Source organism: Peromyscus maniculatus, chromosome 16 (genome assembly GCF_049852395.1).
Source record: "Peromyscus maniculatus bairdii isolate BWxNUB_F1_BW_parent chromosome 16, HU_Pman_BW_mat_3.1, whole genome shotgun sequence".
NCBI lineage: Eukaryota > Metazoa > Chordata > Mammalia > Rodentia > Cricetidae > Peromyscus > Peromyscus maniculatus.
In genome coordinates, this window is record NC_134867.1 from 64,707,963 (window position 1) to 64,727,186 (window position 19,224).

Consider the following 19,224-nt stretch of genomic DNA (forward strand, 5'->3'; position numbering starts at 1 on the left):
TGGGAGGTGGAAAGAGGACACAGAATCCTTGGGACCCACTGACCAGCCAGTCTAGCCTAATGGGTAAGCTGCAGGCCAATGAGAGAGCCTGTCTCCAAAGAAGTAGACAGCATGCCCGAGGGTGACATTGGAAGGTGGCCTCTAGTTTCTGCATGCCAGTGCACCTGTGCACACGTGAGCACACACACATGCTTTTAAAAAGTGTTCTAACCCTGGAAACAGCCTGGCACCATCATCCGAGCCCTGACACATCTTCAGTCTCTAAACTTCAGTTTCCTCTTGAAAAAGGAAGCTGTTCAAGAGACTAACAGTGCAGAGAGCCCTGGGACCACCCTAAATCGTAGTAACCATCAGCAAATGACCATAAGACGAGACAAGCTAGAATACTCTATCTTTATATGTAATACTTAGCATCACATGACTATTGCATGCTAACCTTGCTACCAGTTAATGAACTTTTAACTTCCTTTAATGACGTCTATAATTTTTTGGAGATGTTTTAGTAGGCTTCAATTCCATCACCCTGTCTAATTACCCAAAATGACTTGTGTGCAATGGGAGAACTCCTAGTGTTTTCTTTTGCTTTTAGTTTTTTTTCTCCATTAGTTTCTCAAACTTACCAGGACTATGTTCTGGGTTGGCAATTGGCCCTGGAAGCAATTTCTAACACCTGCTGTCTCAGCTCCTCATGGTCCTTCTGTGACTTCCAGGGACCTCAGTGTCTGTGAAAATCCCCCAAGTTTCCCTTTGGCAATTCAGACCCAATGTCCTTTGAGCTGCTCTCCTGGCTGGGAATTGGTTGGTGACATCAATGTTTCATCATGTCTTTCCCCAAGTATTGTCGTTTATGTCAAGGGGGAATGTTGAAAATAGGAAACACTGAAATCTGTGAGAGATGTTTTTCAAGGGATGTCTAAAGCATTGTGCTGTGGGACGGTCTATATGTCAAATTTGCTCTGATTGGTCAATAAATAAAACACTGGTTGGCCAGTGGCCAGGCAGGAAGTAGGTGGGACAAGGAGAGAGGAGAATTCTGGGAAGCGGAAGGCTGAGGCAGAGAGACACTGCAGCCGCCGCCATAACAAGCAGCATGTGAAGACGCTGGTAAGCCACCAGCCACGTGGCAAGGTATAGATTTATGGAAATGAATTAATTTAAGCTATAAGAACAGTTAGCAAGAAGCCTGCCACGGCCATACAGTTTATAAGTGATATAAGCGTCTGAGTGATTATTTTATAAGTGGATTGTGGGACTGCGGGGCTTGGGGAACCTGGAGAGAAGCCCTCCAGCAACAAATGGCTGTGTTTACTTGGTTGGGTCTGAGCGGCTGTGGGACTGGCGGGTGACAAAGATTTGTCCTGACTGTGGGCAAGGCAGGAAAACTCTAGCTACAAATGGCGCCCAACGAATTGGCAAGAGTTTCCACCTAAAACCTGAGAAAAGATTCTAAAACGGAGCTAAAAACAGCTTCCTAATTGTCTCTCTCAAATGAGCAGCAGCTGCCGGTTTGAGTTACTGGCGGGTTCCTGGCGTGTGCGCTCGATCTGCAGTATGGCGGGAATGAGGCCTCTGCAAGTGGCACATTAAGCTGCATGGTGGATTTAGCCTTTGCTAGTACAAAACAAAAAGAGGTTTCTGGGTTACACGCTGCTTTGATAAGAAGCATAGACCCACTATTTCTGAGAATTGATGGCTCCTCAAGCTGGCGGAAAACGTACCACCGCCATGTTGGGAAGCTGAAGTGGGCGGAGCCAGCAGTCACAGCGTCTTCTCAGTCTTAGAATGGTGCAGTTTAAAGCAACAGGCTCAAGGTAATATAAAACATAAGCCATGTAAAGATGGCTACCACACAGAGAATCTGGATTATGTTCTCTTTGATATTCGTAACTGAAGAAAAACATTTGATTACAAAAGCTGTTGAGTTATGCCAAAATGTATATTTTAAAGGTACCTTCACTTCAAAATTTGGATGTAAGGATATGTTGCTTTGGAAAGGAGGCTCTGCTTTTGTTTCCACAGAAAGCCAGAGGCTATGGATTTGTTCCAGATTAAGATACATCAGGTTTGACCAGCCAAGGCCACCTGAAAGGTCTCCGATGATACCATGGCCCAGATGATCCAACATCCAGAATCGTTTCAAGGCAACTGGCTCAGACGATACGGTCTCACGGACTACTCCATGATCCTTAAATTTTCTTTGTGTCCCCATAAGATACAGCGCCCCCCTCCAGCAGGAAGTAGTTAGAGAAGCTACGCCCAATTTCCCAAATATACCAAGTTGGCTTTGCGATGTATAAAAGTTAAAACCTTCCTTTTAAAAAAAAAAGAAAGGGGAAGTGCTGTGGGACGGTCTATATGTCAAATTGCTCTGATTGGTCAATAAATAAAACACTGGTTGGCCAGTGGCCAGGCAGGAAGTAGGTGGGACAAGGAGAGAGGAGAATTCTGGGAAGCGGAAGGCTGAGGCAGAGAGACACTGCAGCCGCCGCCATGACAAGCAGCATGTGAAGACGCTGGTAAGCCACCAGCCACGTGGCAAGGTATAGATTTATAGAAATGGGTTAATTTAAGATAAAAGAACAGTTAGCAAGAAGCCTGCCACGGCCATACAGTTTATAAGTGATATAAGCGTCTGAGTGATTATTTTATAAGTGGATTGTGGGACTGCGGGGCTTGGGGAACCTGGAGAGAAGCCCTCCAGCAACAGCATTGCCCAATCTCTAATGTGAAAATGAGTTTTAGATGTAATCTTCTCATGGCCAAAATAAAGGATGCTCTTAACTGTTCCAGATCCTGACTCCTGCCTGGACTGACTGACGTATCCCTGCAGACCTATCTTGGATGGGAGGAGAGAATAGCAAGCTCCATACCTGGAAGCTGATCTGACCACGAAAGAGAACCGGACCACAGCCAAGCTCCCATGGTAAGGCACTCAGACAGGGACAGTACAAGTATCGGGCATCACACTGCCTTTCAGTTAGCATCTGTCTTAGGGTTTCCACTATGGTGATAAAATACCATGACCAAAAGCAATTTTGGGAGCATAGAGGTTTGAATAAGAATAGCCCCCATAGGCACATAGATGGGAATGCTTAGTCATTAGGGAGTGGCACTATTTGAGGAGGGTTGGGAGCTGGCCTTGTTGGAAGAAGTGTGCCACTGGGGACGGGCTTTGAGGTTTCAAAAGCCCAAGCCAGGCCCAGTGTCTCTACCTGTGCCTGCAGATCCAGATATAGAACTCTCAGCTCCTTCTCCAGCACCACGTCTGCCTGTGTGCCGCCATGCTTCCTGCCATGATGATAATGGACTAACCCCCTGACACTGTTAGCCAGACCAGATGCTTTCTTTTATAAAAGTTACTGTGGTCATGGTGTCTCTTCACAGCAATAAAACACTGACTAAGAGGGGAGGAAAAGGTTCATTTCATCTTACAACTCTTGGGTCACACTTCACCAATGAGGGGAGTCAGGCCAGGAATTCAACACAGGAACCTAGAGGTAGAAGCTGAAGCAAAGGCCACAGAGAAACACTGTTTGCTGTCTTGCTCTTTCTGACTTGCTCAGTTTGCTTTGCCAGCGGTGGTACCACTCCAGTGGGCTGAACACTCCCAAATCAATCATCAGTCAAGACCATACCCAACACCTGCCAACAGGCCAATCTTAGTCTTCTCGGTTAAGACTCCCCCTTCTCACATGACTCCAGCCTACATCAAGTTGGTAAGCAGACCAATGAAACTCCCAGAACTAGAACAGCATCCACATGGGACTTAAGCCATGGTCTTAAAGATGTGCTTAGACATGAGATCTCTTAATGGAGAGTGAAGGAAGGACCCAGTGCTTCATGTGGACCACAAGGAAGAAAAGCCTTTTAACCTCAGGATGCAGTGGTAGAATTTCTAGCCACTCCCCCAGCTACATGACTGCACATGTGCTGTCCAGTAGCCAGGCAAGATGCTTAGTCATCCTAGGGCCTTATGTTCTATGTAATCTGTGCTCTGTGTGATAATGTAATCTATGCACATACGTGGCATAGCTACTTAAACCCATATGAGCATGTGGGGGTGGGGGAGAAGATCTATAAAAGTGGGTTCCACTTCCCCTTCCCCTCTCTTCCTGTATGATCTTTCTGTAGGCCTAAGCACCCCCTTCTATTTCCTCCCCTTAATAAACTCTTATACTGGCTTTTCTTTCATGATAAAACAGTGCCATTTAATAAATAACAGCCAGATGCCTCACCAGCCATCAGAGGCCACTGTTCTGCCACTGTTCTGGACTTTGAACTTGACCATCACTTTATTCAGTAAACTCTCTGCTGAGAAGCTAAAGATCACTCCTAATCTAGAGGGAAGTCTGTGCAATGGCTTGCTCTTTTAGGGACAGCACGCGTGTGAACAAGCTGCTCTCAGTTTTCTTGGCACTCATGTTTGAAATCTAAAAGCCGTATCAAATAAGTGTTCATTGATTCTCTTCATTCCCTACAGGAAGAGGAAGCATGAATATTTAGAGGATGGAGATTCCCGCCTCCTTTAGGAATTCTAGGGTTCTCGTGCTCTAGGAATAAGCACACTCCGTGCCTCCTCCTCTTCCCTTACAGTTTGTGTCAGTGCAGCTGTAACCTGGGAAGAGGTTTCCTCTCAGTGTGCATGGCCAAGTGCCTGCAACCCCAGAGCTGCCTGCCGGCCCCACAATGTGGAGCAGCCTGGCTAAGCAAATGACTGCCTGAGTGAACGGGGAGCTTGCCTGGACTCGGTGTTCTTCCTCAGTGAGGCACAGCCAGAGCCAGTCTGAGCAAAGGCTCCATGATGAGTCTGAAGTCGACAGTGAGGCCAACTTTCCACCCCTTTCCAGAGAGTCCAGACCCATCTTAACAACAGACTGTAGAGACTGCCCTCACCCTCTCACTACTGATCGATCCCATGGAGCCAGCCCCAGGTCGGCAGGCAGCGTGTGGCCCGCTGGGCATCTGAGTCTTGATGTCTGTCAGGGGCTCTAGAACACACTTCTACTGTTGACATTTAAGTGGCTGGATGAGCCCGCCACTCTTGACTACGGACCCTGCAGAGACACTGACCAGGAAATCCAATCCAGTGAAGGCACAGCCACCCTGTACAGAAGGCCAGACCAGGGTCTGGGGCCCAGTCCTACCTTACCCCCTCCCTGCTGCCGCCACAGTGCCTGGCTAGCCAGAGCTCAGGGAATCATTCACTACTCAACTCCCACACTCTAAAGCATGACACCAGGCTCTGCTTTAGGATACAGCTGTGCATACATGCCTACACATCACACCTTTTGTTTTCTAAGTGTCTCCTTTTTCTCTCCAAACGCTCCTCCTCTGCGTCTATCCACGGATCCTTCCTGAGGCCGTTCTGCACCGGATGTCATTGCAGAGCTGGAATTGACTGCCTACAGTGTGGCCGGGAGCCTGTGCTTAGGGGACAAAGTGCCAGAGGAGAAGACAAATACAAACCAACCAACCAAGCAAATGCAGAAGCCGATGAAGCAAGCTCCCGTGACTGTAAGAGCTGGACCAAAGGGAAAGCGGCCAGCAACACACACATATCAGTCCACATCTGCAAGGGAGGTAGAGTAAACCCCACCACCAACAGCAGCTCTGATCCACAAATGTCCCCAAGGGCAGAATTTCTGCCATGGGGAAGGGAAAGCCAGGGTAGCGCCATCAGCTTAATGGAGCAGGCAGCTCACCATGTGCATCGTAACCAGCAAGTGCTATGAAAGGCCAAAATCTGGACAGCTAAGAGACACCTTCATTCGTATCCACGGCACTCAGACAAGGTGCCCACAAGCAGTTAACTGAGCTGGTGTGTCCTGCGCATTTTTGCCGTTGATTACTCCCTCTCCACAAGCAAAGTGGTGTTAAATTATTCTAGGAGAGCTCATAGGACCTGTTTGAGCCTTGTTCCCACGACATGTGCACACCCATCAGTAGTCTGTGCCCATGCTAGATAAACGTCATCCCGAGTCTGTTTCCCTAGCTTGGTGGCCTACTTTGATTCCATTTGTTACTGGGCACGCGGTTTCTTTAATCCTGGAGCATATTAGATCGCCAAAGAGGTTTCCAGGTTAAATTTTTCCCCCGTGAAACAGGATTTCTCTGTGTCGCTCTGGCTGTCCTGGAACTAGCTCTGTAGTTTCAGGCTGGCCTCAAACTCACAAAGATCCACCTGCCTCTGCCTCCTGAGTGCTGGGATTAAAGGTGTGTCGCCGCCGCCGCCACCGCCACCACCACCACCACCTGGCTTCCAGGTTACATTTTTAATGCACTATTCAGAACCATTGTGTCTCCTCCAAAGTCCAAGGGTTGGGCAACACTTGTTTTTGTGATAGCAAATAGCAAAGTCTGTTTGTAAAGTGCCACTCTGCTGGCAATGATCAGACCAGAACTATTGAACCAATCTTAGGGATGATTTGGGGGTAGACTCCAGAGTCAGGGAAATTACTCAATGTTATTAAGGCCATTTATAAAGGCCACTGTGGTGTGGAGAGATGGATCAGCAGTAAAGAGCACTGGCTGCTCTTTGAGAGGTCCTGAGTTCAATTCCCAGCAACCACACGGTGATTCACAAGCATCTGTAATGAAATCTGGTGCCCTCTTCTGGCCTACAGGCATACCTGCAGACAGAACACTACATGATAAATAAATAAATCTTTTTTAAAAAATTGAAAAAAAAAAAAAAAAAGGACCAGTTGTTGCTCTTCCAGAGGATCTGAGTTCAATTCCCAGCTCCCACATAGTGGTTAACAACTGTCTGTAACTCCAGTTCCAAGGGATCCAATGCCCTCTTCTGGCATCCATGGGCACCAGGCATGCACATGGTACAGAGACATATATATATAGGCAAAATACCCACACACATAAAATTAACAGGAAAAAAATTAGTGCCTGGCTTGAAATATATAGGTAAAGCTCATTTTCACGAAAAATCACATATGTATATATGTGTGTACGCACGAATATTGTTGCAGGATATTTGATCGCACTGTGAACCCTGAGATTGTGTTATTTACTGGAAAAACCTGTTTCTAGCTGTGGTGTAGTTCAGCCCTAGCACACACCTTTAATCCAAGAGCTTTCTGGTTCAATAATGTAAACAGGATTTTAAAAAGTCAACCACAGGTCAAGAAGCAGAGCAAGCAACCAGTTGACAGGAAGTAAACATGGGATAAGAAAAAAAAAAAACATAGAGAGTAAGAGGAGGACAGATAGAGAGCCACACAGGAAGTAGAAGGGAGGGACATTTGTTTGAGGAGAGTTTTTGAGGTGGTGTAGGAGAGAGAGGTTTCTGGGACATTGGCTGAGGACGGTCAGCCGGGTGCTTTCTCTGCCTCTCTGAGCTAGCAGGCTTTCACCCCAGCATCTGGCTCCTGAGTCTTTACTGGTAAAATCAAATGACTGAGATTTTGTTAAAAACAACAGAATATGTTGTAAAAGCATGCATCTGTGAGACACATCACATTGTGTATTCAGTGTGTGTCACGTCTGTGTATGCGTACTGTGTGCACCCACCTCCATACAATGAGTTTCTGGTTTGATGCATCAAGCTCTCCTCTGGGCAATTGAACTTACATAGGGAAAGGCGTGCACCTTTCTGTGTGTGATGTATCTACATACTCTTTTATCCTCTTGGAAGATCTAATTTTACAAAGAAAAATATTCTTTTTTTTTTTTTTTGGTTTTTCAAGACAGGGTTTCTCTGTGTAGCTTTGAACCTTTCCTGGAACTCACAGAGATCCGCCTGCCTTCTGAGTGCTGGGATTAAAGGCATGCGCCACCACTGCCCGGCCAAGAAAAATATTAAGGGAACAATACTTTCAACAATACATTTTCCTAGGAAGAACTCTGCAAAGAAAACTAAGACACCCACTGAGTACGAGCAACCCCTTTCTGCAAGAGTCTGCTGGGGTCAGCCAGGGTCATGATAGGCCCCATGTCTGACCTCTTTCCAACCATCATATGCAGATCCAGTCACAAGAGTTGCTTTATTTTCCTGGGTCACCCGTGTGCATGATCTCTGTTCAGCCTGCTTCGTGAAGGCATCTGTCCACACCCAAGCCTAGGGACTTATTCAGACGTTGGAAGGAGCATGCCAGCACTCGCTTAGAAATGCTGAAGGTGGGCAGACTCAACCTGTTCTGCTTGGGCCTTACTCTGCACTGCTCTCCTTCCTGCAGGTCTCCTGGGTCATCCCCTGGGGCACATGGATGGGAAACACCTTTTGGTTGGGCTGTTTACCTAGATCTAAAAGGAAGCTCCAAGTTAATTCCTGAGCCCAGATAAACCCTGGTAGACAGCTGTGCAGACTGGGACTGCTCACCTAGCATGTGTCTCCTGAATTCTGTGCCTTAGGTATGGAAGTGGCTGGTCACAAAACCAAGCCAGACCCCTCCTCCCAGCCTAGACCTCTTGGGTGGCCAATAGGACTGGGTCATCAGCTGCCTCTTCTAAGGCAGACAAACACACACCAGGCCATACCTTTTGATCTGTCCCTCTTTGGTGGTACTGCCTAGCAGGGTCTTGAGGCTGAGATGGCCCCGCAGGGGCAGGGAGGCTGACACTCACTCAGCCGAGGAAGAAATCAGGGTAAAGCAGGCCACTGAGAGTGGCCAGGATTGTGACTCATAGGGGAGGCCAGGGACTTGCATTTCCAGCAGAGATTGGGGGGGCTTCCCGTTGCTAAGGGTGTGGGGCTTCCCCATAGTGATGTCAGAGCCCCCAGAGAGACACACCCAGTGAGACACACCCCCAGGGTGTGCTCAAACAGTTGTAAAATGCATGGCCCATTTTCAGTGCTTAGAGCCTCTCAAAGAATCACAGATGATGGCCGGGCGGTGGTGGCGCACACCTTTAATCCCAGCACTTGGGAGGCAGAGCCAGGAGGATCTCTGTGAGTTCGAGGCCAGCTTGGACTACCAAGTGAGTTCCAGGAAAGGCGCAAAGCTACACAGAGAAACCCTGTCTCGAAAAACCAAAAAAAAAAAAAAAAAAAAAAAAAAAAGAATCACAGATGAGCAGAAGACCTTAGGCCCCTGTCTTCCTGAGCCAGCAGCTGGCACCTGCTCGCCTGGGCACTTCTTAGTTTGTCTTAGGGCTGAAGAGGTATAAGCTACTGACTAACTCACCCTACCTAGAAGAAAGGGGAAAGGAATTCCAAGCCCCAGGAGAAGGGTGGATTTGGGGTGGGGCCTATGCTGGACATGCAGGAAATATTGTACCTCCCTGAAGAATTCAGCCAATGAGGCATTGGGAGAGGGGTGGAAACTAGGATTTTAAAGGACAGTTTTATACTGAATTGGCACACCGGACATTTTTTTTGCTTCTTGTCCTGACTTCTGCAAAACCAAAAATAAATCTACCTGGCTTTGACTACTCAGAATGTCCAATGCTTTGACTATGAAGCGAGGATCGTTTCTCACACCAACTCTGGTCCGTGTCTGAACCGGGCAGGGGTCCTGAAGCTGTGTGAGGACACTGCGGACTCAGTCACGTGACCTCGAGTGAGCCAGATGGTACTTTTAGCTTACCCTGGGTGTTTAGCTTATAGCTGGCATTGACCAGAACGTCTCTGTGGCCAAATAAACCATTGCACTTCTCAGGTAGACCTCATAAGTCTACTTTGGGAAGCGGAACGAGAGCTGGGCTCAGAACGCAGGGTGGACACCTAGCCCGTGCTCCAGCCCCATGAACCAGCCATTTCTCTCTGTTCAGCCCTCGCCTACGCTTAGACTTTCCCTGCCCTGTAGTTCTCTTAGATTCTAGGAGCTTCTGGACTCATTTTCCCTCTTTATTGAGCACCTACTGTGTCTTAGTCACTGTGCCCGACTGTGTCTGGGGCGCTGAAGAAGCCACCCGTCCTTGAGGTCCACAGGGAACAATGTGAAATGGAGCCGATGTTAAAGGCACAGAACAGCCCTCCTTGGGTTCTGGAAGAAGGAACAAGTGCGATGCCTCTGTGCTGATCTTGAGATCTCTCCTTCTACGGACAGTGCTCAAACAGCCCTGGAAACTTGTTCCACAGGACAGCCCAGACTAGGGAGCGTGGGGAGCCAGTAGGGTCTGTGCCCGACCAAGGTGGCCCAGGGTTGCTACTCTCGTCAAAGTAGCAGGGATCTGAGGAGTTTGTAACCTAGTCCTTCCATTTCTTCAGACTTGTAAGTGAAGAACAAAACCCGAGCCCAGTGTGTGTGTGTGTGTGTGTGTGTCTGTCTGTCTGTCTGTCTGTCTGTCCACATGTGGCTGCACGTACATCTCCCAGTGCAGAGGAGGAAAGAGGTTGAGCACACAGGGATTTCTTCATCACACCAGTGCTTCTAGGGATCCCTCCACCCGGCCTCTCTGTCCTGTCTTCCACCCACCCTCCATTTCATGTGTCAGACTTACTCCTTTGCTCAAATCAGAGAGGCAAGAAAACCCAGAGCTGCGAGGAAAACCCCGTCCTTGAACATTTGCTACACTTTCACTCAGCCATGCTGACGTCTGCTGCACCCAGGCTCCAAGAACACAGGGGTGGGCATGCTACCAGCCCAGATCTCCACTCCTCGGCTTCTGGGTTGTAGGAGCGGCCTCACCACCGTTGCTCGGGTGGGCTTAGTACCCGTGTGTTCTCCTGCCACCTCGGGCTCACAGGCAGTCAGTGCCTGCTCCACTAGGGACAGGGCCACACACCTTTCCTTATAGCAGGGAAGGTCGCTGAGATTAGAACCACTTGGACTCAGAAAGCAGCAGGACACAGAGAAGAGCATATCCAGGTCAGCAGGTGCCTGAGCCATCTCCAGTAAAAACTCACCCTTTGCAGCCTGTCCACCACTAGAGACCTCCAGAGGTCTAAACCAGGCTCCAGACATCCTCAGTCTCCACTCACTCCCTGCAGTCCTTGTTTCCCACAGAGGTCTGAGGCCAGGCCATTCCCATTCCAGGTCCTCCCTAACTCAGCGGATCTCGACCTTCCTAACGCTGTGACCCTTTATACAGCTCCTCATGTTGTGGTGGCCCCCAAACATAAAATTATTTCGTTGATACTTTATAACTGTAATTTTGCGACTTATGAATCATAATGTAAATATCTGATGTGCAGAATATCTGATATGAGACCCCAGGGAGGTCACAACCCACAGGTTGAGAACCACTGTTTGGGCCTAACAGACAAGTCACCTGACAGGTTGTTTTTGCCCGTGATGTCCCACACATTCACCTGGAACTCTGAGAAACAGTGGGGAGCTTTCTAAATCTTAGTGAGAAGGTAGAGTGCTCATCTCTGAGCCAGCCCCAGCCCTGGTAGGGAAAGGGTCCTCACCCAGGGGAATCAGGAATCTGACTGTCTCCAAGTACCCCCCAAAATGGACACCCCCCACTCCCTAGCTATAGGAGGGCCGGGTTGTTGTGTTTTGTGGAGCCCCTGCCCCTCTACATACCTCCCTCCAGACCCTAGAGCCCACCTGCAAGGTTCTTCAGGGGCCATGCACTCTGGGACCTTGTTCTGGTGCTGGGCGCCAAGTGTCTGCTGCCCAAGTGAGCTCTGATCAGGGCCTGGTCATCAGGAGCCTACCTAAGGTTGTATAGGCTATGGATGGCCTCAGGGCTTCATTCACAGGCATGAAGGCTGGGTGTGACCTCCAGGGCTCCTCCCACAGAAATGGCCTCCCCAATCTTCTCTCAGAGAAGACTCAGTAATTACAGGAATTTCCTCATCAGTGGAAATCTCCTGACAGCAAGCTGTTTGCTCTCCGGCTTTGCCCAGAGGAACAAATATGGCCATGTTGCCATTGATGATGGCTCTCTGCTATGGAGGAGGGAAGTTTCTCCTCTCGGTCAATGAGACAGGACATTCAGGCTTAGGTCAGTGGCAAATGTAACCAGGACCAGCTTTCCTCCAAATCACTGCTGAATCTTCCTAAAGATAAAGTACTTACCATGCCCAATTCTACCCTTAAACAAAAGTTTCTCAACTTTCTCGGTCACACTCCAAAGCAAACTTCTTGGGAAAGAGTGAAGGAGGCAGGTCAGGGTCTATCTGAGCCAGCCAGCTAGCCACAGATGAAAGTCACCCCAGGCAGGGTGCTCAAAGAGTGACCCCAGGCCTACCCTTGTGGATGGGACAGGCTAGAGGTCTGAGAGAGCAAGGCACCTGTACCCAGCCACTGGGGCTGCAGGGTGGGAAAAGTCTACCACGTCAAGCTTCTTCCAGGTAGGGCCAGAAGCTCAGGCTTCCCTCCCCAGGAGCCATACTCAGCACTCCCATTATACTTAGTACTCCTACCACACTCAGTACCCTGTCACACTCAGTACTCCCATTACATCTTTCCAACGTGTCCATTTGTCTGTCTGTTACCTGAAACGAGTTGCGTTCCTGGAGTCACATTTGCAGAGACTCTGCCAAAGCCGTAAAACACAAAATCTGCACCATGCTGGGCTTCCACTGGGGATGCTGAGCACAAGCTGCTGCTGCTGCAAGTCCTTCTGTCCCATGGGCTTCTCTGTGGGACCCTGGTTTGCCTGCTTTGAGCTACTTCCCCTAATGCTCTTTGGAAGGACACATTGGCATTTTGTCAGGTGCCAGTGTTGCGGCCAAGGGTCCAGAGGCAAAGCTGGGGATGGTCTTGATCTTTGGTTTCACGGACTTCTCATGCGACGGGAGGTGGTGTTACCAGGGTCTGTGTTGTGGCGTTCCCTCCCAAGGGGGCGTAAAGGTTTGGTTGCCCCTGCAGAGGGCTCGGAAGTTGGTCTGGAGAGCCGGTGTCTAAGTTAAAACTTGAGGGATGTTCCAAGCAGCCGGAGCAATGGAGCCTGGGGCCCACGGCAAGCCAGAATGGTGGCAGGAGGCAGGCAGGGGGTCGGATGGGAGACTGAAAAATCAGCCAGCAGCCTGTGGGAGAAGCCTGGAGAAGCAAGAAGAGTTTGTACTCCACCGGAATTTGCGAACAGGCAGAAAGCCAAGACTGCATTTTCTGATAGTGACCTCTTCTGAGGGGCTGTTTGTCTCTAACTCACAGACAGGTTTTGTTTGTTTTGTTTGTTTTTTATTTTTGATAGAAGTCAGATTATTCTATACCTTTTCTGCTATTTGCATTTTAACTTATTAAAATTCTTGGCCATATTCGCATATGATACAGGCCCGCCTCTCTCTGCGGTGCTGGGTGGCTGCCGCACTGTACGACGCTAACATACTTGACCTTGCAGCCAGCCCTCTCCTTATATCCACATGCTGCTTCTAGAAGCCGACATGATCCTGTGCCAGTTTTAAAATGTGCATGCAACTCAGAAGAGGCTCAGAGCCACATAACTGCTGAGCATGCGCCAGCAAGATGCAGACAACTCTGACCAGTTGGCCTCAAAGACTGCTCTGCCCCACTCCCAGCCCACAGCACAGGTCTGCTCCCCACATGCTCCTGCAGCTCTGCACTCCACACGGCTCCTTGCAGCGTCGTAGGTGCCCCTTAAAGCTCCCCACGATTCCCCTGCTCCCGGCAGTTCCTAGCACTGTTAGACGTGGCTCGGCTTTCTGCCTGCTGATTGGAAGACATAGCCTATTGTATTATTTTTTATTATTGTTGCTACTAGTGGGGGGGATGTGTGTGTGTGTGTGTGTGTGTGTGTGTGTGTGTGTGTGGTATGTGTGTTTGTGTGGTGTGTGTGTATGTATGTGTGGTGTGTGGTGTGTGTGTTTGTGTGGTGTGTGTGTTTGTGTGGTGTGTGTGTTTGTGTGGTATGTGTGGTGTGTGTGTGTATATGTGTGGTGTAGATATGTGTGGTGTGTGTGGTGTGTGTGGTATGTTTGTGTGGTATGTGTTTGTGTGGCATGTGTGTATTTGTGATGTGTGTGTGTGTGGTGTGTGTGTATGTGGTGTGTGTGTGGTGCGTGTGTGTGTGGTATGTGTGTATGTGTGTATGTGTGTGGTGTGTATGTGTGTGTGTATGGTGCGTGTGTGTATGTGTGTGTGTGTGTGTGTGTGTGGTATGTATGTATGGTGTGTGTGTGTGTGTGTGGTGTGTGTGTGTGTGTGTGTGTGGTGTGGTGTGTGTGTGGTGTGTGTGTGGTATGTGTGTATGTGTGTATATGTGTGGTGTGTGTGTGTGTGTGTGTGTGGTGTGGTGTGTGTGTGGTGTGTGTGTGGTATGTGTGTATGTGTGTATATGTGTGGTTGTGTGTTGTGTGTGTGTGTGTGTGTAGCAGTAACGCCCGCGTTACCAATACGCGTTCACCATGTCCGAGCGAAGGGCTGCGGATTAAAAATAGAGACAAGAGACAGCGAGTCATTCGTACGTTTGGATGTCGAATGCCGTTTATTGCAAGAGGGAAGAAACCTTAAATACAGGCTTACAACACAAATGGAGGATCCCCTGAGGGCAGAAGTTCGCTACCAATGGTCTACATTCTAGACCCAAAGTTCTGCATTCTTGCATCTAAGTTGTTTACACCAAATACAGGATGCACCTAAGTTGTTTACACCACAAGCAGGATGTAGGAACAAAGAACCTCCGGTAAGCTCTCCGATGATCCTAAGGTGAGAAGGACACCGGCAGGGAATCTGAATAGGAAGGACACCTGGTCAGCAAGCAAGGCTACAGCCACTCACAGTCGGGGGTCAGGGCCCATGGCGCCCACATGTGTGTGTGTGTGGTGTGGTGTGTGTGGTGTGGTGTGTGTGTGTGAGTGTGTGTGTGTGTGTGTACATGGAGCTATACACCTATGCTTTTAGAGGTCTATGTCAGTTATCTTGCTCTACTGTTCTCCACATTATTTTTGAGACAAGGTCTCTGGCTGAGCCTAGAACTCACTGGCTGGGCTAGCTGGACATTGAGCCCCAGAAATCCCCCAGTTACTGGCTCCTGGCGCTGGAATTACAGGCCAGCTTCTGTGCCAGATTTGTTTATGTGTGTCTCAGGGATCTGAACTCAGGCCTCATGATTGTGTGGCAAGTGCTTTACCAATGAAGATGTCTCCTCTTTCTTCATGTTGTAAATTTTTTTAAACTTTAAAATCTTTGGTCAACATGGAATTTCTGTTGTGCCATGCAGTAGGGCATGAGGCCAGCTTTATTCTTTTCCTTCTCAAGAAAAATGATTGGAAATGTTTTTACATCCTGGCGCAATGTGGCTTTTCTCCCAAATGGTGCTTTAAACAACATGCTCCTATATAGGGCGTGTTTCAGGCTCTGTTTTATTCACCTTCCCCGTGTGTCCCCACAGCAAGGACATGTTTAAATCACCAAAATCACAATCCTCCTTGTTATGATACACACATGCTGGTGGGTAGAGCCAGGGTGCCCCACGGCGGGTGAGAGACAGAGATGCCCTGTGGACAGTGTGGGGGGAAAGAAGGGGAGAGAGAGAGAGAGAGAGAGAGAGAGAGAGAGAGAGAGAGAGAGAGAGAGAGAGAAGAAGAGGAGGAGGAGGAGGAGGAGGAGGAGGAGGAGGAGGAGGAGGAGGAGGAGGAGGAGGGCATGGGGTTTGAGAGGTGTGCCCCTCATGGGAGGGAAGCAGAAGAGGGAGAAGAGAAGAGAGAGAAACGGGTGGTGTTTTCCCTTAAGAACAGGGTGTTCCCTCAGGGCATAGGGTGGCGCCAGGGGGGGTCAGAACATTAACACTCCTGTCTCAGCCCCACTCCCCGCTCAGTGCTGGGGCGACAGCTAGGAACCACCACTGCTGACATGCTGGAGTTTTCTAAGAGACCGCTGCCCTCAGTGAGGGAATGGAAGGAGAGGAGAAAGAATCACCGAGGGCCTCTTTCCTTCCTGCTTGCTTGCTCTGCTTAAACATCTCAGTGATTAGAGGCAACACCTCTTCCTGGCCCAGAGAGCTCCTGGCTGCCAAGGGCCCTTCAGGGTTGACCCCGGCACCCAGGACATCAGCCTACATTGTTTCAGGGAGGGCATTCTGGGAAGGAAGAGCCTCACAATACACGGATTGGCTCTTCCTAGTGAAGACGCCTCAGCTGACGTCATCATATAACCACAGCCTGGGGGAAAGGTTGGGCCCGGAGAGACCGCTCCCGAGGCAGGTGGGCATGGGCTGCCTAAGAAAGCTAGCTGAGCTGGGCACGGTAGAAACGAACAAAGAAGACACGAAATGAAAAGTAACCCGGCGAGGCAATGTCTTTTTGTAAAAAGTGTGCCGGAGAAGCCAAACAGGGTCGGTGAGCACGTGGGAACGAGGGCAGGAAGTACCCTCCATCTTGTTCTGGTGTGTGGGGGGCACTGTGTCTTTTCCCCATGGGCGGTGTGGCCTACTTCACAGTCTTTCACAACTACTAGTTTCAAATGGATGGGCAAAGGAAATGAAGGGAAGCTGGAGGGAACCTGCTCCAAGCCACCGCGTTCTGGGAACACAGTGGGGCCTTTTATAAACAAACACCAGCTGGGGGAGATTTAGGGAACATTGGCCTTCGGTGGTCCAGCTACCTTTGATAGAAATAAAACAACAACTACAAAATAATATTTTCATAGTGATGCACACCGCTAACACCAGGACTCTGGAGGGGGCGGCAGTTGGTGGAATTAGGAGGGCACAACGGAATTCCTGGTTCCACGGTGGGGATTTTTTTCCCACAGATTTATTCTGTTTAGAGAGGCTACCATTGTACATATGTTCATCCTTTACCAAAGGTCACACAAAATTTCCCAAAGGGAAAGGCATTAATAGTGAGAATCATTCATAATAAAAGTAAAAAGGTGCTGGAGAAGTGCGGTCTGCAATGTCGAAATGCTGGAACTTGGTCAAGCAGCAGGCGTCGACATGTGGTCCACGCCGCTTCCCCAAGCTGCTGTTGGTTAGGATGTTTTATCACAGTAACAGACAACACCCCAGGACAACCCCAAACCAAAGCACAACCAGACAAAGAAAAGCAGTGGCCAGTTCAAAATCTGATCCATAGTTCCCCCTGAAACAGGATTTTCTATGCATCGGACAAGCATGCCATAGCCAGCCAGGGAACAAATTTAGATAATCTTCCTGTGAGTCGGATAAAGGTTATCTACAGCTTCAAAGATCCAGACAAAGATTTCCATTAAATGGTGTTCACTAGAACTGATTAAAAGTCGCACCCAAATCAACAGGAGGAGAGCTATTTCTTTTCTTTTCTTTTTCTTTGAGATTGTAGTGCCCCACACCTTTAATCCCAGCACTCAAGAGGTAGAGGCAGTCAGAGTTCTGTGAGTTTGAGGCCAGCCTGGTCTACATAGCAAGTTCTAGAACAGCCAGGGCTGTGTAGAAAGATCTCATCAAACAAAACAAAAGTCAGATCCCAAACCAAAACAGAAGAGAAAGCTTCTGCCAACTATACAGAGGACCTTTCCTAAAAGTTACAGCTCTCAGGATAGGTGGTGGTGTTTTTGTTCATTTGGGGCCTGCCACCTAGCTCCCACATAAATCGCACATGGAGTCTTACTATGAACACCCAGCCTTAGCTTGTCTTCTTTCTTGCCAGCTTTCCTCAGCAAAAATCAGCCCATGTGGCTTTTCCCGTTCCCTTGCTTCTGTAAATCTCACTCTTACCCCGTGGCTCGCTGTGTAGCTGGGTGGCTGGCCCCTGACGTCCTCCTTCTCTGGCTACTTCTTCCCTTTTTTCTCTTCCCAGATTTCTCCTATTTATACTCTCTGCCCGCCAGCCCCGCCTGTCCCTTCTCCTGAGTCATTCTTGACTGTTCAGCTCTTTATTAGACCATCAGGTGTTTTAGACAAGCACAGTAACACAGCTGCACCGGGTTGCACAATGCAACCTAAAGAAAAGCAGCACACCTTAAAATAAGATTCCACAACAGGTAGGACTCGTTTGGGTCATTTTGTAATCCTGTTCACACATAAAACAGAAACGAAATAAAGATGAGGCATGGTGTTGCATACCCATAATCCCAAATAGTGGGGAGGCTAAGGCAGGAGGACACCAAGTTCAAGGCCTGCCTAAGCTACAGAGTGAGTTCAAGGCCAGCCTGGACAATTTGTTGAGATTCCGACTCAAAATTAAAGAATTTAAAAGGGGGGCTTGGGATAGAGTTCAGTGGTGGAGCACTTGTCTAGAGGGTACAAAGCCTTGGACTCAGTCCTTAGCAGGAAAAAGAAAAAGGGATGGGGTGGGGAGTAGGAGAGAGGGAAGAGGAAAAGGAAGGGAGGGAGGGAGGAAGGAGGGACAGAAGGAAGGAAGGAAGGAAGGACTATCATCCAAATGTTCCGCATGCACCATGAAGGCCATCCCACAGCCTCTACACTCTAACCTGGGCAGAGTAATTCAGGGCCTCACACCCAGCCAGGCCAGCACAGCACAGAGACTCCCTCGGGTGCCGCTTTTCATGAGCTGAAGCCCTTGTCCCCAGAGAGAGTTTCTGGTGGCCACCAAGTCCTTTTCTTCTTGGAGATGGGCGGTCTAAATTCTTCCTCGTCATTGACAAGCCAAATTCTAGAGCAGGCACTAGCAGGATTTGTTTCTGTTTTTGTTTTTTTTCCTTTCTGAAACTTGGAAATGGAAGAGAAATACCTGCAACAGCATTCTAAGCAAACACACAGGAAGACAGGAAAAACTATGCTACAATTGCACAGGATCCTAGGACAAGAGACGAGGAGGCCTAGTGCTGGGGGACCCCTGGGAGCCCATGCACCAATGCCGACTGTTTTCCTCCTGACTTCTGGTTGCTCGCACACGTTGCAGCACTGTGCTGTGAGTGTACTGTCCCTGAAGGATTGGAGTATACCACCTCAGTGGGTGCCACTCTGGCTGGCACAAGGGCCTGTTTTCAGCTGGTGGCAACTGAAACAGCACACCAGGGTGAGATCTCTGCTCCTCTTTGTCAGGTTCAAATCCTGGTAGTTAGAGAAAAGCCAGCGCTCCTGAGGAGTCTGTGAAGCCATTTCCTTATCTCTGGCAGAAGGGACAAATGACTATCTCTGGTGGCCGTTAGCATACCAAAGCGTATGCTGGTCTCCAGGCTCCTCAGTATCAACACATACCTGTTACACATTTCAGAGTCCGTGCGGCCAGCCTGGCTCTGTCACCCAGCCCCTCACTCTAAACTTGTCCAGTTCGGAAGCCTCCCTCCTTCCAGCTTCTCATTCTTTTTACAATCCTGCTCTTTTGACTGCTCTCTTTTCTTCCTCTCTTGACTCTCTCTCTTAGCTGCCTCTTGTCTCTTCCCTTCTCTTTCTCCCCTCATAGCCAAGTCTAGACTGCTGGCCATGTTCAGTCTACTACGTTCTCTCTCCGCTCTGGATTCTTCCCGACGC

The 19,224-nt window shown here is 49.0% G+C and overlaps 1 protein-coding gene across 15 annotated transcripts in view; it reads right to left on the reverse strand.

The window, feature by feature from the left end:
* Window positions 1-17,567, reverse strand: part of Unc93a (unc-93 homolog A) — a 40,701-nt gene extending 23,134 nt beyond the window's left edge. For 2 of the 15 annotated variants that reach the window (XM_076552920.1, XM_042262435.2), the window contains exon 1: window positions 8,333-8,450. In XM_076552920.1, coding sequence (XP_076409035.1) covers window positions 8,333-8,339 — 7 coding nt within the window. In that variant the 5' untranslated portion in view covers window positions 8,340-8,450. Of the gene's footprint in view, window positions 1-620; window positions 646-3,212; window positions 3,284-5,285; window positions 5,462-7,954; window positions 8,257-8,332; window positions 8,454-8,490; window positions 8,650-11,450; window positions 11,597-12,343; window positions 12,891-17,505 lie in introns of those variants that run through there. The other 13 variants (XM_076552910.1, XM_076552912.1, XM_076552914.1 and 10 more) reach the window with 13 other exon arrangements.
* Between the last annotated feature and the right edge of the window lie 1,657 nt (window positions 17,568-19,224).